This window comes from Oculina patagonica, chromosome 13 (assembly GCF_052425735.1).
Source record: "Oculina patagonica isolate OP01 chromosome 13, crgOcupat, whole genome shotgun sequence".
NCBI lineage: Eukaryota > Metazoa > Cnidaria > Anthozoa > Scleractinia > Oculinidae > Oculina > Oculina patagonica.
Window position 1 is genome coordinate 27,391,637 of NC_135770.1, and position 22,483 is coordinate 27,414,119.

Here is a 22,483-nt window from a genome sequence, read left to right on the forward strand (position 1 = left end):
TGTTATGGGGCAAAACATGCAGATTGTAGGGAAGGGGACATTGCAGGAACAAATAAAACATCCCAACAACCCCCCCCCCCCCCCTTCTACAAAGAATGGTCCTTTAACCCTTATTAGCCTTGGCCTTTTTTTAGACTGGGGGTGGACTGAAAGTACCCCACCCCTGAAAGTACCTCACCCCCTCTTAAAAAATAGAAAAAAAATGCAAAAAGGAAAGGGATCCTTCAGGGGTGGATCCAGGGGGATGGGTTGGGTGGCTACCCACCCCCCTTGATTAACCAGAAAAATGAAAATAAATACATTAAAATAGACAATAATGACAACAACACTGAGTAAGGTTTGATCTCTTCTGGTATGTTCTTCAAAACTTCTAAAAGATAAAACACAAAAGTATAAATTTTGGTCAACCCTAAAGGAAAACATTTGGTTGCCATGAAAATCACATGTTACACTTAAAATTGTAACAAAACATGAATATTAAATTTAACTTTTTTCAGTTCTTAACTCAGCACCCCGTGGGGTGAAAGGGTTCACCTAGGTTTTCGTAAACTTCAACTTTATATCTCTTTTTAATTTAAATTTTAAAAATTGACCATTAAATAAAATGTTAACCACAACATAGTTCCAAAAGGCTTAAGTGTGCAAATGTTTTTCTAAACAGCCCTTTTGCCTTCCTCTTATGAGGACTTGGGCAGGACTCTTTCCAGTAAACCCATGAGTACCTGGCTCTGCTGTTGTTGCTGCTGCAAAAAAAGCATTTGGAAATTTTGCATCTGCTGTTCCTGTCTCTGCTGCTGTTCAGTCATGACCTTTAATACATCCTGGTATTGTTGCTGGCTGTGTCTCTGCTGAACCATCAGCATCTGGTGCTCGGCAGCTTTATTTTCTTGTTCTTTCTTCTTAATTTCCATTTCTTCCTTCCTGATTTCTTTTTCATTCTCATACTTTTCTTTCAGAATTTGCACAGCTTCAGTGGTGCTTTTTCTGCTTTTTGGTGGAGTAACTTGATCAGAGCTTGCATCAGCATTCCTCTTTTTGGTTTGCCCCAGGCGCTCCATGGCCTTCAATCTACTCTCTTCTGCAGAGGCCTTGTCACTTTCATTCTTCTTAGTAAGAGTATTTGAATTTTGTTTTCTTTCCAAATCAGCTGCTTGCTCTTTTTCGATGATCTCAGACAATGCCTTCTCTAATTCGGTTTCATCGTCACATTCAATCCCAGAACCTTGCTCCTCCTTTCTCATCTTTTCTTTGTATTTGTTGACTAAAAGAGTGAGTCTTTCCCTGACAGAACGCTTACTGACTTTGAATTTGGGATAGTTTGTGCCATTTAAACGTAATGCTACTTCGCCCCAGACCTCTCCTCTTTCTTTGCTTTGCTTAGGGAATTTCCATGGTTCCAAGACAAGGACTTCTGTGCAAAGCATGCGATCATGTTCTTCTGACCATTTCATTGCATAATTTCTGAAAACAAATACAATTGTTTTATTAAGTATGGAATTTTTTACGGCCTTATGTGCCCAAGGGCACGAAGAGGATTGAGTGAGTGACTGAATGAAATTATTTTTACAATCAGTTTATATTATTTAAACTGCATTGCAAGTAAAATATATTTAATCTCGAGGCCTCAAGTGTATATACTAAGTTTTCAGTGCTGTAAGTTGTAAATAAACCTTTGTTTATTTTTTTGCGGCTAAAATTAAAATAGGATAAAACGTGTAACGCGTGTTGGCAATCTTTGATTACAAAAATTACCCTCTACGACAATTTAGGCTTCATTCAGTATCAACGACAACTTAGTGAGAAATAAAACATTTCAGAAGGAACTTGGTCGATACGGTAACCGCAAATTTAAACGGACAACTTTGATTTTCAAAGCTACAATGAAATGCAGTTGAAAGCATGTGACTTATATTTTTAGAAAGCACTTATAAGATTTATGTACGAACCCTGTACTCTTTGTATCATCATCCGCCATCACTGTAAACACAGCTGCAAAGCTCAAAGCTCTTTCTGCAGGTGAAAAGAAAACAAGAAATTAATATGGTTCTTCACGGTTCGATCAAATAACTTACGGTACCTATCTTGTCCACGTACCGACACTTTAAATTGAAAAAATCCCCAAAATAAGTCAGCAAAAGACAGTAAACATATAAAACATACCTTCGTTCAACACTGTACGGCAAATGGCGGCAAACGACGTCCTCAACGAGGTGTGGACGACGAGTTCCGCACGAATGGGCATGCGTAGTAGCATCAAAGTTCATTTTCTCAACTTCCGGTCGGTGACGTTCACGTCCTCGGCGTCGGTGCTAAAGGTCCCTACTTACAGATCCACTCATTTACTCCTCTGATAAGATGTACGAATAATAAGCGTACATCCACTGCTCGTCTTGAACAAAGCTAAGACGCTCGGTGCATGTACGCTTATTACTCGTACATCTCATCAGAGCAGTAAATGAGTGGATCTGTAAGTAACGAAGCTAAAACGCGCGGTGGATGTACGCTTATTATTCGTACATCTCATCAGAGCAGTAAATGAGTGGATCTGTAAGTAACGTAGCTAAAACGCGCGGTGGATGTACGCTTATTATTCGTACATCTCATCAGAGCAGTAAATGAGTGGATCTGCAAGTAACGAAGCTAAAACGCGCGGTGGATGTACGCTTATTATTCGTACTTCTTATCAGAGCAGTAAATGAGTGGATCTGCAAGTAACGAAGCTAAAACGCGCGGTGGATGTACGCTTATTATTCGTACATCTCATCAGAGCAGTAAATGAGTGGATCTGTAAGTAACGAAGCTAAAACGCGCGGTGCATGTACGCTTATTACTCGTACATCTCATCAGAGCAGTAAATGAGTGGATCTGTAAGTAACGAAGCTACAACGCGCGGTGCATGTACGCTTATTACTCGTGCATCTCATCAGAGCAGTAAATGAGTGGATCTGTAAGTAACGAAGCTAAAACGCGCGGTGCATGTACGCTTATTACTCGTACATCTCATCAGAGCAGTAAATGAGTGGATCTGTAAGTAACGAAGCTAAAACGCGCGGTGCATGTACGCTTATTACTCGTACATCTCATCAGAGCAGTAAATAAGTGGATCTTAAGTAACGAAGCTTAAAAGCGCGGTGCATGTACGCTTATTACTCGTACATCTCATCAGAGCAGTAAATGAGTGGATCTGTAAGTAACGAGGCTAAAACGCGCGGTGCATGTACGCTTATTACTCGTACATCTCATCAATGCAGTAAATGAGTGGATCTGTAAGTAACGAAGCTTAAACGCGCGGTGGATGTACGCTTATTATTCGTACATCTTATCAGAGCAGTAAATGGTTGGATCTGTAAGTAACGAAGCTTAAACGCGCGGTGGATGTACGCTTATTATTCGTACATCTCATCAGAGCAGTAAATGAGTGGATCTGCAAGTAACGAAGCTAAGACGCGCGGTAGACGTACGCTTATTATTCGTACATCTTATCAGATGAGTGGATCTGCAAGTAACGAAGCTAAGACGCGCGGTAGACGTACGCTTACTATTCGTACATCTTATCAGAGCAGTAAATGAGTGGATCTGCAAGTAACGAAGCTAAATCGCGCGGTAGACGTACGCTTATTTATCGTACATCTTATCAGATGAGTGGATCTGCAAGTAACGAAGCTAAGACGCGCGGTAGACGTACGCTTACTATTCGTACATCTTATCAGAGCAGTAAATGAGTGGATCTGCAAGTAACGAAGCTAAATCGCGCGGTAGACGTACGCTTATTATTCGTACATCTTATCAGATGAGTGGATCTGCAAGTAACGAAGCTAAGACGCGCGGTAGACGTACGCTTACTATTCGTACATCTTATCAGAGCAGTAAATGAGTGGATCTGCAAGTAACGAAGCTAAAACGCGCGGTGCATGTACGCTTATTATTCGTACGTCTTATCAGAGCAGCAAATGAGTGGATCTGTAAGTAACGAAGCTTAAACGCGCGGTGGATGTACGCTTATTATTCGTACATCTCATCAGAGCAGTAAATGAGTGGATCTGTAAGTAACGAAGCTTAAACGCGCGGTGCATGTACGCTTATTATTCGTACATCTTATCAGAGCAGTAAATGAGTGGATCTGCAAGTAACGAAGCTAAAACGCGCGGTGGATGTACGCTTATTATTCGTACATCTTATCAGAGCAGTAAATGGTTGGATCGGCTAGTAACGAAGCTAAAACGCGCTGGGTAGCCAGCCTGTGTAGCTGGCGGTTCACTTGACAGTGGCTGTCAAAAACAATCTCGACAACCCTCTGTGATTGGCTACTTTACTGACAGGAAATTGACGACGTCTCGCGCTTTCAGGCGCCAAATGTGTTTCTTCAGAGGATCCTTCAGACCTTCATCTTATAGTTGAGGCAGTGCAGGTTGATATTTTTAGAATCGTTGGAAAAGTGTGTTGTATATATACATGCTCTACCGTCGCCATCAAACCGGGGAGATCGAAGATTAGAATTTGAAGATGCAAATGTCAATCGCTTAGTTACGTGAGTTTATCTTCGCTCAGTTTTGGAAGTTTTGACCACAGAAGGCATGATCTGACCACGAGGAGTTCGCGCTTGTTGTTTGTTGATGGACACATTAGAAGAAAACTTTAAAACGGAATTTCCGTTGTTGTTGTTTTTTTTTTTCGCTTGTTTGGTTTTGTTGCTAGAGGAGGAGAACGTAGGATTCTGATGTTGACAAATCTAGCCGCTCTGTCTGCAACGAAATTCCTTATTACAAATCTACACGCCAAGCCACGGGTTATAAACTGCCATTCAATACTGCAAATCTTGGAAAAAGGATATTGGACGAACCTTACATTCAGTTAATCTTGATGTTTCTTGTGTTGGAATTCCGGTAAAACACATATAAATGAGGTGAGCCAATTATCTGATTAAAGAAAAAAGTTTTTATTTCCATGCCGATGGCCAGTGCATTTGAATGGTTTTTTATTTGCAGATAAGTTCACGAAGTTTTCCCGTTTTTCGTTAGCCTTTTTATAGCTAAAACGTGTTCTTTGGTTTCCGATTGACAGCTGGGAAAATTTCTTCCCGCGAAAACTGTTTTAGCGCTAAATGTGTCCACAGCGAAGGAGTCCACGTTCACAGCAGTTTGCACTGCTTTTGATTTACCGCGGAAAAATTCGCTGAGAAGTTCGAAAATCGATTTGTTGCTTTAATACAGGAAAATTAACTCACGGCGTCCCTTTGGCAGAAAGTTTTAGGATAAAACAATTCCATGAAATGTGTTTGTTTGTTTGTTTATGAACTTTGGCCGAGCTCTCGCTTGACGTTGTTGAAGAGAAATACACATTTAAGAACTTGATTGCGCTTTTTGGAGAGAAGTTGGCCCAAAACTGCGTAGAACTTCTGTATTTGGAACTACAAGCGAATATTAGAGTTCCAAGATGATATTTTTAATCGATACTCATTGCTGTGAAAAAAGCAATGCAAAACGCCAAATCATTAATTCGCAGTCGTGTTATTAAATTTGATTTCGTTTCGCTCTGCTTAAAATTGACCTTGGATAAGCCATATCTTTGAGATCAATTAGAGTACTTCTGCTTAGGCTGGTTCAAACTTTTGGTTGATTTAGGATGTGCATGAAACTTTTTTTTAACTTGCTAAAAATAAAAGAGGCCGGATTGCAAATTTAGCCGTCACGTAGTCACGAAACCGCTACCTTCGCACTGCGCTATTTTGACCGCAAGTGATGGTTGAAAAGTTTGGAGTTTTCGGTCTTTTATTTCTTGCTGTAAAAGGTTATCTGGGAAAATTTGAGAAGAAATTATTTCAACTATATAAACATATTCTTTCTGTTTTTGGAAGTTTAACGCGGCCAATTCACACGTCAAGTTTATTTTAAAACTTCGATACTCGGGCCATCTTAATTCTCCCTTGGATCGAAAACTTTCTTTGGGTGCGATAAACGTGGTACATGTATACGTTTGATTTCCTGAAAATATAGCTACGTACGGATATTATCCGTACAATTCAACGTTTATTATTCGTAAGTCTCACACTTTTCATTTTAGCCGTAAATAGTCAGGGACTGAAATCTCAGTAAACAACCCGCATTCAGTCTGCATTAAGTTCTTGACTTCTATTTGCGAAAGAGTTTCCGGATCCATGTAAAGTGTTATCCCAATACATAAAGAGAATTGATTTTATCAATTTACGTAAACTAGATTTTTGACCGAATAAAGCGTGTCGCTATTATACTGAATCCCATTCACGCAGTTCTCTCTCGGACTTCTCGACTTAAATTTGCATACTAGTTTTGTTGACAACGCGCCGTGTTTATCATCTTGTCATCTAATAAAAGAAAACGTTCGTTGTCAATGAGTTGCCTGTTTATTTCTAAGGAAATAACTTCAGTTAATACGCCATACTTTTCTTTTTCCATTTTCCGACTGAAAATTATGAATTTTGATCGCTAATGTTTTGAGTAAATCAGACTTTGCTGCGATTATCGAAGTTGTTGATTTCATTTCAATTAGGTTTCGTCTCCATCTGAAATCCGTGAAAAACAAACCCAAACCACCGGCCGGCTAGTTCACTAGTAGTTGTGGAAAGCAATTAAATATTTTCCTTGTGTATTTAAAATGAAAAGAAGTTATTTAAACATAAACTCCGAATCGAAGAATACCAATTAATCTGTTCTATTTTCGACGAACGCGGGTGACACGGCAGTGGCCATGAATGACAAATTCGCGCCGTTTGTCACCGTGAAGTCGATTTCGCTTCGTTCTAGTTTCGTTGCGAATTTTAGCAACGTAAAATCCGAAGAATAAATCGTTCTTTTTCCAGTTTTTTTCCGAAGACTATAAAGTAATTTTTCGCTGTGGGAAAAGCTCTTTTGAAATAAAATAACACATCGACGAAACGCTCATGTCTTGCAGGTGAAGTGCCGTCGAATGGCTTCGCATCGATCTCGAGTTCGTGTCGAACTGTTTAAAATTATCGGTCGTTTAATGAAAAGATAAGTCGCGGACTCGCTGAAATGATGGTTTCTGGTTTAATCAATTAACAAAACTGCTTTTTGGCCCGAAAACATAATTAATTTAGACGTTTTAGCCCTTGAGATTTTCTAGCGTAATGGCGGCTGAATATAGAAAATTTATTTCAATAAACTTTGTTACCTTTACGCTTGTTATCCTGGGAACATAGCCACGTACGTATATTATCCTTACAATTCAACGTTTATTATCCGTAAGTTGCGCGCTCTTCAGAAAAATACACTGGAGACACTGGATAATACGAAAAATAAGCTGACATTTCACGATTTTTACGTATAATATACGTTACATACCGTACCATACGTTTATTAATTTGGTGTCCGGAATTATTTTGACAGTCCGGATTTTTTCTGACACCTGTTTAAGGTAATTTTTATTCAAATGGTCATGCAATATCAGAAATAACTTTTAAGAATAGTACAGTAAAAACCCGCGAGTAAGAACCTATAATTTTTCAGGTTAGCCTCAACAAGTTCTTACATAAAGGGTTATTAACACAAATTTAGGCTAATAAGGTTCTTAATAGGTTCTTTTAAGTTTGTCAAAAAATTATAATTATTTTTAATTTCTGGAGAAAAAAATTCAGTACTGTTATAGAGATTTTAGTAGTATTCGGCTTATTCCTTGTTTAAAATTTGCATACCATATAAGTTGTTATGTAAAAATGAAGCACTGATCATTTAGAAAATGACATTATATACATGCACAGTGATGCTTAGTCAAAACTTATTTCCCAAAAGTAAACATTTTTAATCAATTTTAGAAAATAAGAACCCATTTCCAAATTTGAGGCTAAATAGGTTCTTATAAAAAATTAATGGTATCTAATTTGCAAATTTTGGCCTAACAGGTTCTTAACTGTTTGGTTCTTATTGTGGGTTTTTACTGTATGTAAAGTTAATAGACCTTAACATCACTTTCTACCCGTGTAAAAAACCAACAGGGATCTTGGCGGGATCCCGGCAGCCATAATCCCGGCAGGATCCAGGCAGGATTTCGACCGGGATTCCTGGCGAGAGACGAAATTCCCGGCGGCCATAATCCAGTCTACCCAGGTGGGATCCCGGCGGGAAGTCTGCTATCTTGCCGGGATCCCGGTCTCGGCAAGATTCTTGCCGGGATCCCGATGTGCCGGGAATTTTTCCCGCCCAGGATCCCGGAGGGATATCGCCATCTTGGCGGGATCCCGGTCTCTTTTTACACGGGTAGTAGTCATTTTATATAATTATTGTAATAATACTTTTTGCAGGACATATCCATTGATGATCTAAGAGAGGAACTACCTGCACATCAGCCACGGTATCCTTTTTATGCTAATTATACAGTATATATACTGCATTTTGTATACAGTCAACTCTCTCTAAGACAGACACCTTCGGGACCGGTCGCAGCTGTCCGTCTAGGAGAGGTGTCCACTCTGTAGAGAGTCAAGGTAACATGACACCAGTAAATCTGAGATAATAAAGCTAAACCTATGCACAATGCAACAAACCTTTACTAACTGCAACAAGACAAAATTATAACACTTCAGATATTTGTCGTCATCTTTGCACAAATTTACAAAGCCCAGTATGGAGCCACCATATTGGTGTACGTCCATGGTACACCAATATGGCGGCCTGAAAATAGTGTAAACATCTGGAACGTTAACATTGGCTATCTAGGCCACTGATTATCTGTACTGGACAAGCTAACATTTACATGGACACTTCTCCTGCTCACTACTTTAACTTCTCAAATGGCTAAAAATCATCAGATAAATAATTATAATTTTTTGACAAACTTAATGTCATGCACTGCCATAACCCTGAAATTCAAAATGCACTGGTTTTCGAAAGGAAGACCGCTATTGAGCTGATAAGTTGAAAACAGATAATTATAATTTTAGTACCTCTTATGCCTGATGTGGATACAAACTTTGGTGTCTCTTTAGTTTTGGATTTTAGTACCTAACTTAATGACGTCATGTGAAAACGATGCATTGCAGTCTGCCTCGGAATTCTATGACACTCAGGGACCGTTCATTTTTTATGAGGTAGGGGGGGCTGGTGAGATTTGAGGGGGAGGTCACGCGAAAAAATATGGCTTTAAAGGGGGGGTCAGCCAAAAAAATATGGTCTGTAAGGAAGGGTCACTGAAAATAATTCTACTTTGTACAATTCCAGATGACAGAAAAATACTGTCTATTGTCATAAATGGTTTTCCTTAATACAATGATAAAGCTTTGTGTTGTTCAGTTATGTTCTAAAACACGATGATGGAAGAGTGTCCTATCCTCTCTGTTTTATTTTCATCTCCCCTCAAGGTTAGTATAAGGTTTATAATTTAGTTATCATTGTTAAGATGGCCAACAATTTCCTCTTAAGAAATGAGAGTAACTCTCATATAAAATCAAGATAAAATAAATAAAATATAAATAAATTACCGTTATTTAGACACAGTTCACCATTGGGTGTGTGGGGCTGGTATTCCTGATTGAATTTTCAAATTTTTGGAATTTGGAAGTGTTGGTTTTTGTGGAGGGAGGAAAATCAGAGAACCCGGAGGAAAACCCTTGGAGCATTAGGACGAGAACAAACAACAAACTCAACCCACATAATTATGATGCTGGGTCCAGGTTTCGAACCCGGGCCACATTGATACATGTGGAAAGCAAGCACTCTCACCACTGCGCAATCCCTGCTCCCCAGTACATGTAGCAGATTTGATTTTTCTTATAAACTGATCATTCAGCTACAACCTTTACCTTGTATTTGCTACAGAGGTTGTGTTTCAGAAAATACCCATACTCCTTCCATGGGCAATTTTAATTTACTCAGGTGCATGCTTTCCTTACAGTTGAACCCCGCTATTTCGAACCGTCAGGGCAAAGAAAAACAGTTCGAATTTAATAGCGGGAGTTCGAAACAGCTGATAATAAATGACTGAAAGGCAAATCCAAGGGAAATTGGTTTTTGTTTGAAAAAGCGGGGAATTCAAAATACGCCCGGCAGACAGGGGGGGGAGAAGCCGCGCCCACCCAGGCACGAAAGGGGAGCGGAGAGGAAGAACGGGGGGGAGGAGGAGGGGGAGGAGGGGGAGGAGAGGGAGAGGGAGCGGGAGGACCGCCGCGGAGGGGGGAGGGGGCGGGGGGGGGGGAGGGGCCGCGGGTTTACGGTAACCCATTTCGAATTAGCGGGATTCAACTGTATTTCAAAAACCAGTCCTCCAAGTTGCGACCATTTTACTTGCCATTGTGACTAGAACTTTGGAGCTGGGAACTAAATAAATAAAATGTCTTTATAAAAATGTCTATATTTGGCTTATTAAAATACATTAACAACATTACATTAAACTCGTAAAAATTTGGCTTAAATTAGTAAATGGCTAAATTATATTTGAACCTAAATCTGTTAAAAAAAAAACTATTCTTAAAAGGTTCTGTATCACCAGTCTGGCAATTACAAGACCACTGCTGGAGAGCTGTGCAGACTATCATCCGAACTGAAAAATGCTCTGTTAATGTCATGGAATTCCGGTAAAATGTTAATGCAAAGAACCAAATTTGACAAAGAACAACTCGAGTTTACTTGAAGTTGCAATCAAGAGTGGACAAGCTTGTTCCACTTGACTGAACTTAGGTAGGTGACAATTTCCCCCTTGGACAGATGTGTGATAGCCAGTGAAAATTGTCTCTTTTGTATCAGGTTGTAAACCAGAACAACAAATGATGTATTCTGGCTCTAAGCTGAATCTTGTTCAAGAACTTGATGCAACCAAGGTAATTTCTTCTGTTGAACTTTTAGTGTAGCTAAGCTGTTTCATCGTATTAGATTCATTGTTGAGTTAAGTGTGTAATCCTTCTTTAATTAAATAAAGTTATGTTTGACTAGAAGGGTTCTAACTTACAATAACAACAGTATTCTAATATGAAGAGAAAATGCAGAAAAATAGCAATAATCTGATGATGTAATATTACAATGTCAATAATAAATTTGTCGTTGTTGTACCTGGCCTGACCAATCGATGAAAATTGATGATCGGAAATCAATCAATCAATCGATATCAATCGATGATGGTTAGTTAATTGATATCGAATGGCATCGGTCTTGAAATCGATGACCAATTGATAGTCACAAATGAAATTTCCTTAACTACAATAATAAATTTATTGTCATCGATTGCTATCGAGTGTCATTGATTGTCAGAATTTGATATCTCAAACATGGGCATCTCCTGGACAATTCCCCAGGATATCCGAATATAGATTTATGCAATCAAGAAACGACTGATTGTGAGCGCACGATGTCTATGAGCAAAAATATCTGTGCCCAGGGGACTCCCATATCGCTTAGGGGTATAAATTTCGGACTTTGGGTCTCGCTTAGGGTGTTCTGGGGAAAATGGCAATATTTTTAGCCGCCAGGGTCTCCTTTATGGTTGCACACAAAGAAAAATACAAATATACCGGTAAGTTCATTTTTTCAGAATTTTGGTATCTTTTAGGGGTCTAAAATAGCTTGAGCCACGCCCAGAGCGGTCTCTTTTAGGGGTTCTTTTCAAAATTTCTGTCGAGCATCCCCGTCCCTTTAATATGGGAGTCCCCCCCGGGATCTGTGCATTCTTTTCTCGGTACCCCGGTTACTACTTCGATGTGAAGAAAGATCTATTGTGGTATTTGCTTGTCCACTTGGTTTTCCATTTAGAGATAATAGGAATCTCTCTAGAACAAGCCGCTTATTTCAAAGTTATTTTCCTGTTGCTGCTGATTCAAGTATATATTTCTTTGGCTTGTTTAGATTACATCATAGCAGAGCTCCCAGCGGCCCGAAGGGCCACAGAGCAGAGCCCCATCCCGGGGGGGGCACTCCCATACATGAGCTATATAGGTATGTGCCGCTGTGAAGGGTATGGTTTTCAAGCAGTTTAGTCTGGGATGGGGTATAGAAATCAGAGAGTTTTGGTCTAGAAAAGGGTAGCATTTGCCGGGAAACCGATCGACGGTATGACGAATATAGTCCAGAAACTCGGAAGAGATAGAGGCTTTCCTAAACGTAAATAAAATCATCGCGGCATCATTGTTCACAGATGGTTTTCCATTAAAACACTGATAATGATACAGTTCTAACAAAATGCAGTCTGGGATAGGGTAGGGATTTTCAGTGTCTAGTCTAGTATAGGGTTGCAAAAATCAGCTGAACATGGTCTGGTATAGGGTAAGGGCTTCAAATTCTCAGCGGCACACCCCCATCCAAAAATATACCGGGTGCCCCCCCCGGGAGCCCCATACCCATAGAAAATTAACAGACCCATGCTTTTGGTTTTAATGGTCATCATGGCTAGCAGCATGGTTTGTGGGCGCGTGCGCACAACATCGCCCCAACATGGCGGCCATACTAATCTTCAGAAATAGGTTTAAGGTAATGGTTAACGCAAGCTTACATCTTTGATATTGGACATCCATATCATGGTCAATTGTTAGCTGTTAAAACAAGGTATCCGCTGACCAGTATCACATGACCATATCACGGGCTCACATATAGAACTCATTGAGGTCAAATTTTTTTTTTTTTTGAAGTTTACCGCTGACAAATTAATGGTTTACATTGGATAGCGGGCTCAAGTGCTATATTTTTTCCTGTTATCGGTCAGTAAATTTGGATTTACGAAAAGGGCGAAGTTAATATTGTACGTGCTTATAACAGAACTTTCGCCGTTTGTATTTCTCGAGTGACCTACCAGTTTATGCTAGTGTACAACAGACATAACATCACAAAAGTGAAAAAAGAGGTATATAAGATCGCTTTTAAGAGACACTGAGTTGATGTAATAACACCCATATTGAATCAAACCAAATAAAAAATGGTCGATGAAAATCAATGGTAATTAATCGATGAAAATCAATGATAATCGATGAAAATCGATGACAGTCGATGAAATCGATCATGTTAAAAGTCACAGTCTTTTATGTCATCGATTTCCAATATCAATCGATTAACTGGAATTGATTGATATCGATTATCATCGATTAATGGTTTCATCGATTGGTCAGGTCGGGTGTTGTAATTTTGTAGTATTTTATTAGCTTTTAACTTTGTATATTGTATTAATTAGAACTTTCATCTTTGACTGCATAGTGCTTCCTTGCTTTCTAGTGTTATTGAAGAGTCAGTGTGTGTATATGTGATCCTCATTATTGTGTTATTGTTTTTTACCCTTCAGGTTTTTGAGCTAAGGTCTGTAGAAGAAATGACCGAAGAATGGCTAATCGAGAAACTCAAGTTCTTTCGTTAATCTTTAACACAAATGGATCTCAAATTTAAACCAGAAATAAATCATTTTAGAAGAGATATTAATAAATTGCAATTTGTTTTAAGTGAAATTGTTGCCATACATTTGTAAGCATTTTTCTCATTCAATTAAAAAGTTTGTTTGTATACACTAACATGTTAGAGCGATTATCACTTAAACATTGAAAGTAATTCACATTTTCGATTCCTTAGGGGTGGTGAATGGTCCTTCAAAAAATATGTGTCGCGCAAAATTTTAGCCAAATTTCAGGGGTCTCGTCATCTTGAATTTTTCTTTGATGCCTTTTCAGAGTCTTGATTTCTTTTGCAAGGCTAAAAAGGTCTTGGGCTTGCAGAAAAGATATCACTCTCACCATCCCGCATTTACCAATTCTTTGGTTTTGCATTACTTTGCTTACATGTAGCAATTGGTTTAAAAATTTCCACTGCTCTCTCAAGCAATTAGAAGTAAACCTAGCACAGATGTATAGCAAGCATTCCCGTATCAACAAAGAGCTTTTTCCTTTGATTGGCTCACTGAATTGTCTGTTACCTTTGTAATTGGCCAGAGTCTTTACTTTGGTTTGGTTTTAGGACACACTATTGAAAATCACATTAAGGGGGCTATGTCATACTGTATTTTAGTGTCAGTAGTAATGTTTTACCACACCTTTCAAAACTATTAAAACCTTCAAGTTCAAAACCTGTGATTGTGTCTTTCGCTGCTTTCAATTTTAATTAAGATGACAAGAAGCAAACAAATAAACAAATGGATTGAAATCTACCAATCTAAATCCAAAGATGTGACCTTTGAACCTGTTGAAGTGAAATCTTTCCTGAGAGGGCAGCAAAAAATGCAACCATTGATTGAGCAGTGTTCATGTTTTTGGAAAGTGCAGTAATATGCACCACTTTCTTCAAATCAAGGGAAATGTGAAACAAATTAGTTTAATTTAAGATAGAAAAACCACAGAGGAAAATAAGATTGCTTTAAAACCTAATTGAAGAAACGTTGACCCTGTGAAAAGCATAAACCGTGAACGATAAGGCCGAATGGCTTTCTGGGTAGACAGCTTTGGCAAGCTTAGTAATATTCATTTTGTTAATAATCAAGAGGGGGATTTTCTTCTTTTGGGGACTTACGAGCATGATTTATGCAACCTGTCATATCATGTGTATTCTGTCACAAATAGGGATTATTTTTCCCAGTTAGCATTTGGGTCGCATCGTTTATGATTTACGTTTTTCACGGGTCAACGTTTCTTCAATCAGGTATAAACAATGATGGGGTACACATGTACATTGTATGAATGATAAGCTACTTCCCGGTAAATTTTTCTGAATTTCAAGATATGGAAGCTGTAATGTAGCTTCATTAAAACAACCATCGGTAACATGAATTAAGGTGATTTTAACAGAGGTAATTCCTTTTTTTAATACAGTTTATAGAATTTGTGCAAACAAAGCTGCCTTTGTTTTCTCAAGAGTTACAGTCATCATGTTTCTTTGAAAATATTGCCAGGCATGTAACAAGTGCATGGTTGCCCCGGGTCAGGGAAAAAGAAAATTCTTCAAGGTCAGGGAATTTTATTATGAGTCAGAGAAAATTGACATTTTGAAGAAAAGTCAGGGAAAATTGGAGTAATAATTGCACTGGGGAAACATTTCAGGTCAAATATAATCTCATTGATGTTTTTTTTTTTGAAAGTGGAGGCTTGAGGCCGCTGGTACGCAATATCTAACCTGTTACAGGCACTCAGGGAAAACATGCCTTTTTCCCCCCCTTGCATTTTCCTTGCTCAGCAGCGTTTTTTCCCTTTCAGTTTTCGCTTCAGGTTCAAACAGAAAGGGTGTTTTTAACAGGTTTTTTAACAGGTGGTCACATGAATGACCACAACGTTCAACAGTGATTGGACATTATTTTAATTAATAACATCACTGCGGCAGAAGTACTGAAAACCGTTGCCAACTGCCTTAATAGAGAAATGAGAATTGTTATGGTTGAGCTTGTGGCTAAAATGATGGGCTTAGTAGGTTTAGTAATAATCATTTGTAGCAGAACAAACCAAAACATGAATGACTTATAACCTTCAAAATTCAGACAATTTATTGAAATGTTTCTAACTTTATTACATATTATTTGACTCATAAAATAGTGACAGATTGGTAGCTTAAAGCTAAGGTCCTAATGACTACCACACATGACATGACGATTACCGTAAGTGTCCAAAATACTAGTCTGTCCACAACTATCTTTTTTTTTTTGTATTTTTTTTTTTTTGGTCGATGAGTGCTGCTTTTTTTGCTGGCGTTGAAAAATAGAGGCCTTGGACAGTCTACCAAAATACAAGACTGGGTTGTACTCAAGAAGATAAACCAAAACAACAGCTAAAAAGTTTTTGTTTCACAACAGCATCCTGATGGACTGCATGATATACAAATCTTGTACAAAAACTCTTTACACAGTTGCTATTGTCATACTGATAAGCAGCGATCAGGAGGTTTTTTTTTGAAAGGGAAAAAAAGAATCCTTCCGTGAGATGATAAGTAGGGAAGGTGGGCATGATCGCAGGTTATACTGAAGGTGGTCTCTCTAAAATAGTTGAACATACAGGAATGATACAAACACAGAACATACCAGTAAACTAGCTAGCTGAATGTAGATACAGTTGGATTTACGTTACTACTGTAGGAAATTACATAATTCTATTAGAGCTAAACCTTTGGTGATGAGGGAGAGAATAACTTATCAGAGGGATTATGGTGAGTGGTTTGGGGAGGTTTGGACATTAATGTGTATTGAGTGTACTGTGGTGATATTTTAAAAAAAAAACACCCAAACTCAATGAAGGACAGTGCCAATTTTGAGGTGCCTTTTCATATAACAGACAAATGTTCTGGAGTTGATTTTCAAAGAGAAATTTACCAAGAGAGGCATGATTCATATCCAGGTCATTTGTTGCTTCTTAGGTGGCAAAATGGCACAAAACAAAACAAAAAGATTCCAAAGGATGAAGTTCTTTCTGTTGAATCTAAATTGATGTAAAAGCCACTGTTAGGAAACGATGCCAGGCATGTACACAAGGTAAAAATGAATATCTCTTTGCCAGAGCCAACATCATCTCGCTAGGGTCCCAAGAGTGAATGAGTAGAGAATTTATGCTGCATGGGTGTGTCGAAGTCTGTTACACCAACATGGCATACATCATCCTGAAATGAAACGCAAAAGAGTGCTCTAGCTTAGCCTGCTACTACATGTAGCATTTCATGTCACTGTACTAACATTGCGCCATATTGATCATGCAATCCAGCCTTCTGTGAGGCATATCAATGGATTTCTTTGGCTCAAATATCGGGCCAGGCTTAAATATTTGAAAGTGTCATTAAAGATGTGAATATTGTCCATAGTGGTGTAAGATAGGTAATGAACGTTTATTCGTTTGTCTCACGATAGAATCGCTTTGAGATGTTGATCGCGGCATTTCGACTGCAATACTGCTAGTCTTCATCAGGCGATGAGGTCAATTGTTTACGCGTCGGTATTTATGCACGTTGGTTCGCTGTGATCAGTGTATTTCGATCCCCATTATTATTCCGAGTAACAGATGATGTTCCCTCGGATGTTTAGTCGGAATAATAATGAGGAACGAAATGAACCAATCACAGCGAACTAACGTGCATAAATAGCGACGCGTAAACAATCGACCTCATCGCCTGATGACCCCATCTTTGGCAAGTCCTGCCATCCAAGCTATGAAGCCCCTCTTTATCTAAATTATTTTAGTCATTCATTTTTTTTTGTACAGTGTACCTTTATTTATAAAGCTAGAAGCTTGTGGGGGCATGTATTCCCAATTATTTGGAAATGTTTGTTTGTGGAGGGAGGAAAACCCGAGAACCTGGAGAAAAACCCTTGGAACCAGGACGAGAACCAATAACCAACTCTTCCCACATATGACACCGAGTCTGGGAATCGAACCAGGGCCACACTGGTGGGAGGCGAGCGCTCTCACCACTGTGCCATCCCTGCTCCCCGGACAGCATAACATTTTACTGATCAATATTTTAAACTTTATTTTATCTTTTTACCTTATAATTTGTTACGAGACTTAATTTCTGCAATTTTCGAGATTTTCAAAAAATCGCGAAATTAAAGACCCGCCAAAATTTATTCTTGACATTTTTTGTTCTTTTAAAAACATATTTTCTGTCCAAATCATGAAAAAAATGAAGTCCCCTGAAATACATACCTGTTCCATTTTTGTGAAATCAAGTTGCCACGAAAATAAGTAACAATAAGGCAATTTTCTTTTGCTGTTTAACAGATGACTATGTGTTTATCTAATATTTATTACGTCTTCTTCTTGTAAACCTTCCTATAATTTATAATTTAGCAAATCAAAAATTTAAGACCTTAGACCAATCCTCTTGAAACAATGATCACTTACCTGTAGAGATAATAAAAGAAGCACAGTAGAAAGAAAGCAAGTTTAATCCATCCTTCCTTTTGGCAGCGAGACATTTCACTGGCATTCATAACCTCTGTTGGGTCATAAAGTCCAGGAACGCTCATAACCGGCCTATTAGCATACCTGGGATAAAACCAACCAAACAAACATCATAATTTAAAATGGTGTGAGAAGTTAGTGTTATCCAATAACTGCAAACTAGTTGTACATAAATATCTCAGACTTTTGTGACAATATAAACAGATGATGCCCCAGAAATCCCTGATTAAAGATTTGCCACCTCAATTATTAATAAACAACATGCAATGCATGTAGAAGTAATGACATTTCCCAAGGGTTCCTAAATAATTTTCAGAAAATTTATTTGTCAAAAATTTAACGTATACTAAATAAAAGTAGCTGACAACTTCTGTATTGAATGTTTGTATGACAAAAGTTCCGTTATCTTTGTAGCGTGACATCTCCCATAGGCTATATGCCTAACATGCGATATCTTTCTCTCTTAATTGTTTTCAAAGGCCAAGTGTATGTAGAAATGTCTGTTTACCGAATGTTATATAGAACTCAGCTCATCAAATATAATTTTTCTCTTTCATCAAGATTTTGTATTAGTCCGTTCTAACTTCCCAGGAGAATTTTGCTGTGTTCTTTGCGCCGATTGCTTGTTGTGCTAAACTTGATCTCTGTTCAGCTTCATCAAGACACTACAGTCATACAAATGTCTGTCGATGTAAATTATGTATACAAACTTAACTGACAGCTTGAATAAGTCTGTGAAACTCGCAAAAAATTTAAAGTGCATATGAAGCGAAATCTTTTAATGCATATTTTTAAAGTTTAACATCTTATAAGAAAACCCTGAAAGTTTGAAAAGAAAGGAAAGAAATTGAAGATTTTACAACCCCAAAAAGTTGCAGCATTTGGCTCTAAAATTGGCCGGAAAATCGCGCGGCCAAAATACCACGTGATCTCAGCTCATGACGTCACGTTGGTTGATTGTTGATTTCACTCCAAAGCATCAGATATGGCGGACAGGGCAAAAACTTCGCGAGGTGGCCCGAACAACGAGAGTTATTGAATCACAACTTTTACTCCGGGTGTCACAATACACCAGTGGAGCAATTACAAAATGCAGGGCCATTTTTGAAGCGATATAATTTGGTGGCTCGACGGCTCGGTAGTCGCGTTAAGTGTTTAAAGAACGAGTAAGATATATAATTCGGCGGCTCGACGGCACGGTAGTCGCGTTAAGTGTTTAAAGAACGAGTAAGGTATATAATTCGGCGGCTCGACGGCTCGGTAGTCGCGTTAAGTGTTTAAAGAACGAGTAAGGTATATAATTTGGCGGCTCGACGGCTCGGTAGTCGCGTTAAGTGTTTAAAGAACGAGTAAGGTATATAATTCGGCCGCTCGACGGCTTGGTAGTCGCGTTAAGTGTTCAAAGAACAAGTACTGAAGGTATATAATTCGGTGGCTCGGCGGCTCGGTAGTCGCGTTAAGTGTTTAAAGAACGAGTAAGGTATATAATTCGGCCGCTCGACGGCTCGGTAGTCGCGTTAAGTGTTCAAAGAACAAGTACTGAAGGTATATAATTCGGTGGCTCGGCGGCTCGGTAGTCGCGTTAAGTGTTTAAAGAACGAGTAAGGTATATAATAAGGCCGCTTGACGGCTCGGTAGTCGCGTTAAGTGTTTAAAGAACGAGTAAGGTATATAATTCGGCGGCTCCACGGCTCGGTAGTCGCGTTAAGTGTTTAAAGAACGAGTAAGGTAACTATATAATTCGGCCGCTCGACGGCTCAGAAGTCGCCTTAACTGTGTAAAGAACGAGTAAGGTATAAAATTGAGTGGCTCGGCGCCTCGACGGCTCGGTAGTCGCGTTACGTGTTTTAATCCATTCTATTTCATCGTCCTCTTCGTCTTGATCGTCATCTTCGTCTTCTCTCGCGAGTGGTTCGTCTTCGTAAGGGCAAACCGGCTAAAAACTATATTGTACTCTTCTTCATCTGTTTCTTCTTTACTCTCTTCGCTACCCGAAGAGTCATAAGTCACGCTAAACTACAGCTGTCACTTGACATATTTCCTTACTCAGCGCTTACTGTAAACAAAACCTTCGCAACCAAGCTACCACCAAGGTGACGTCACAGCCAGGATTTCGCAATATAAACTCGACCCAGTCTCCGGACACTTTTTTGACAGAAAAACAGTATTTTATAGCCACAAAATTCGCTCGAATCTTTGTTCAGTAGAATTTTAATGTTTACAGTGTTTTTATATACATATTGAAGAACTAAAAAAGACAGAAAAAAATTTCGCTTCATATGCACTTTAAGGTCTTCATGAAATTCTTACATGTACATGTAAGTTCTCTTTACAGCAATATTGTGGTGTTTCTTGTCAAAGCAAAGTAACATTGTATGGTGTATGAAAATTAAAGGCACATAGTTTGGTTACCTGTGAATATTGTAAATTATCAGAGGAAGATTAAATAGGAAGGCTGTCCACTGGCCTCCGGCCAGCAAAAGAAGACTAATGAATAAGTGGATTCCATATTCGGGTAAAACAAGCTGCATAAAGAAATTAAAAAAAAAAACATTAGTTAATTCTTATTAACCGAGTGTTAAATCCACACTGGGAGAATATTGCACTTGGTCTTTTTAGTATGGCCCTTGTAAAATGGCTAGTAAGAGTTACAGTCCGACCTCTATTAAGCGGCCACCTTCAGGACTTTGGAAAGTGGCCGCTTAATAGAGGTTGGTCGTTTAATAGAGGTACAATATAAATTGCATAGGAATGGCAGTAAACATGATTTTATTGACTCTATATTGGCAAAATGCTTTTAAAAAGTGAACATATATGAAGATAAATCCAAAATTTATTGTATTAAAACATCAAGTGCATTTCCAGCCCAAGCATAGTACCTAGCTCTAACACAGAGGGCACGTAGTTGAAATGTACAGTATTTCTTCGGCTTGATAATGAACAGAAAAATATGCAAAACATCATTGACAAGTTACTTAGGCCTTTTGGCATCAATAGCTACATAGAGAAAATAGCTATGGAGAAAAAAGTTCCTCTCTATTTATTCCCCCTTTTCATAAGTTATTTCAGATTAGTTAAATTTAATTGTAATTTTGTAACAAAATAATCAGAGTGTAAAAGCCTGATTCCAAATGATTTAAAATCAACAAGTTTAATTAAATTAATCACCATAAGTGTTATATAAAGCATATATTTTTAATACAATAATAGAACTTATATTTTTTACAAGCAACCGCTGAGGCAGGTGTCTTCAAAGTTTCTAATATATTATGAATGTCTCTAAAAGCCACTATAAAATGAAGGGTATTTGAAGGGTACAGTAACGAACTACCTTACGCACAGAACTGCTGTAAAGATCATGAAAAGAAATTTACTATCTCCACTGTTTTATGCTGAGCAAAAACTCATCAACAAACTCAGGGAACAAATACAAGGGCAAATATAAGCATATGTTAGGGAACTCTAAACCAAACCCTTTAATGTAGAAAGCAAATCGTTATAAGCGAAATATATTCCACATATTTAGTAATATTTATTGGTACTTAATACTAGCATGAATTATACGCATAGAAGTAGATTATGGAATTTCGATAGATTTTTAGATCGATAAATAGAGACAAATTAACTCACTGGATTTAGACTGTTGCATAGATCCACAGGGTTCTTGTAGTCTGTTTTAAGGTCATCGAACGCTATTATCTACAAGAAATAAAGGAACAGAAAACTCAGTGACACAAATTAACTTACACTAAGATTGAGTCACATGTACTTACGTTCCAAATTGCGAAAAATATCAGTGCAATACTGATGAGAATTGCTAAAATAAACGCAAAAACTTCGAACGACATTTTGCTTTTTGACACTTGTCCGCCACCAAGACAGAAAGGCTAGGTCACCAAGCTTAGGACCCAGTTCAAAGAAAAAGACTCGGTTGTCCTAGACAGGGTGGTAGGCCCCGGGGCAGGGGCCCGGAGAGAAGGGGAAAAACGAGAAGTGCAAAGCGCGACCGGATGGGGAAGTGTGTGTGTTTGTGGGGGGGAGGGGGGGGGGTGGGGGGAGGTTCCTCACCATCTACCTCCTCTCTAACCTGCGATCAGGCGTTATTTTCCAGAGCGCAGGTTACCTCCTCGTTCGTTGTTTGGATTTGAGCGCTAGAAAATCCAGGATGCTTTGAGAAAAAAAACGAGGGAAAGAAATGGTGGCATGAACCGCCAAAGAAAAAACTTGAAACCCTAACCAGCTAACCAGAAACGTGAAATCCTAACCAGCTCTGTCACATATGGTGATAGCTCTAGCTTTTTAATGTCTTTTTTTCACCCCTCCCATCCCCTATTCTGTCGGGCTCCAGACTCCTCCCCCCCCCCTCCGCGCGCTTCCTTGAAACTTCACAACACACCCTTGAGTTTCCAATCCATTTCCATCGTCACCATTATTGGCCATCCTCACTTTCTAACGGGTTCCTGTCATTTGTTGATTGCTATTCTACAAAATAAAACCGTTATTTTTGCGTTTCCTAGAATTTCGGTATGTTTTTGGCCATTCAAAATCAAACTAAAATCGATGATAGTACCTCATTACTTACTTAACACTTGTTATAAGATGTTCATTAGAGCGAATTATACTTCGATTTCTGATTGGCCATTGCGTTACTTTATTATAGTT

The 22,483-nt window shown here is 38.6% G+C and overlaps 3 protein-coding genes across 5 annotated transcripts in view; 1 reads left to right on the forward strand and 2 right to left on the reverse strand.

Annotated features, from left to right (window-relative positions):
• Positions 1-14,020, forward strand: part of LOC144636540 (glia maturation factor gamma-like) — a 41,352-nt gene extending 27,332 nt beyond the window's left edge. For 2 of the 3 annotated variants that reach the window (XM_078495774.1, XM_078495773.1), the window contains exons 4-7: positions 8,294-8,343; positions 9,267-9,349; positions 10,731-10,804; positions 13,246-14,020. In XM_078495774.1, the coding sequence (XP_078351900.1) occupies positions 8,294-8,343; positions 9,267-9,349; positions 10,731-10,804; positions 13,246-13,317 (279 nt within the window). In that variant the 3' untranslated portion in view covers positions 13,318-14,020. The remainder of the gene's footprint in view (positions 1-8,293; positions 8,344-9,266; positions 9,350-10,730; positions 10,805-13,245) is intronic. The other variant, XM_078495775.1, reaches the window with a different exon arrangement.
• Positions 356-2,316, reverse strand: LOC144636457 (uncharacterized). The gene is made up of 3 exons (XM_078495669.1): positions 2,161-2,316; positions 1,947-2,010; positions 356-1,461 (listed from the first exon to the last, which is right to left on the reverse strand). Exons 1-3 carry the CDS (start codon positions 2,252-2,254, stop codon positions 678-680), a joined length of 942 nt encoding a protein of 313 aa, XP_078351795.1. The 5' UTR covers positions 2,255-2,316; the 3' UTR covers positions 356-677.
• Positions 14,021-15,418: 1,398 nt separating the features above from the next.
• Positions 15,419-21,705, reverse strand: LOC144636542 (protein cornichon homolog 1-like). Its single transcript, XM_078495777.1, has 5 exons — positions 21,595-21,705; positions 21,452-21,520; positions 20,234-20,346; positions 17,762-17,905; positions 15,419-16,523 (listed from the first exon to the last, which is right to left on the reverse strand). Exons 1-5 carry the CDS (start codon positions 21,667-21,669, stop codon positions 16,499-16,501), a joined length of 426 nt encoding a protein of 141 aa, XP_078351903.1. The 5' UTR covers positions 21,670-21,705; the 3' UTR covers positions 15,419-16,498.
• Positions 21,706-22,483: the final 778 nt, after the last annotated feature.

What these genes read in the sequence shown, in the direction of transcription:
- LOC144636457 (XM_078495669.1), bottom strand. Translation starts at nt 2,254, where the DNA reads ATGCTACTACGCATGCCCATTCGTGCGGAACTCGTCGTCCACACCTCG. An exon ending in CCGTACAGTGTTGAACGAAG is followed by an intron (nt 2,011 to 2,160) that starts GTATGTTTTATA and finishes TTTCACCTGCAG; the next exon opens with AAAGAGCTTTGAGCTTTGCA. An exon ending in GATGATACAAAGAGTACAGG is followed by an intron (nt 1,462 to 1,946) that starts GTTCGTACATAA and finishes ATTTGTTTTCAG; the next exon opens with AAATTATGCAATGAAATGGT.
- LOC144636542 (XM_078495777.1), bottom strand. Translation starts at nt 21,669, where the DNA reads ATGTCGTTCGAAGTTTTTGCGTTTATTTTAGCAATTCTCATCAGTATT. An exon ending in TATTTTTCGCAATTTGGAAC is followed by an intron (nt 21,521 to 21,594) that starts GTAAGTACATGT and finishes TATTTCTTGTAG; the next exon opens with ATAATAGCGTTCGATGACCT. An exon ending in ATAATTTACAATATTCACAG is followed by an intron (nt 17,906 to 20,233) that starts GTAACCAAACTA and finishes GTTTTATCCCAG; the next exon opens with GTATGCTAATAGGCCGGTTA.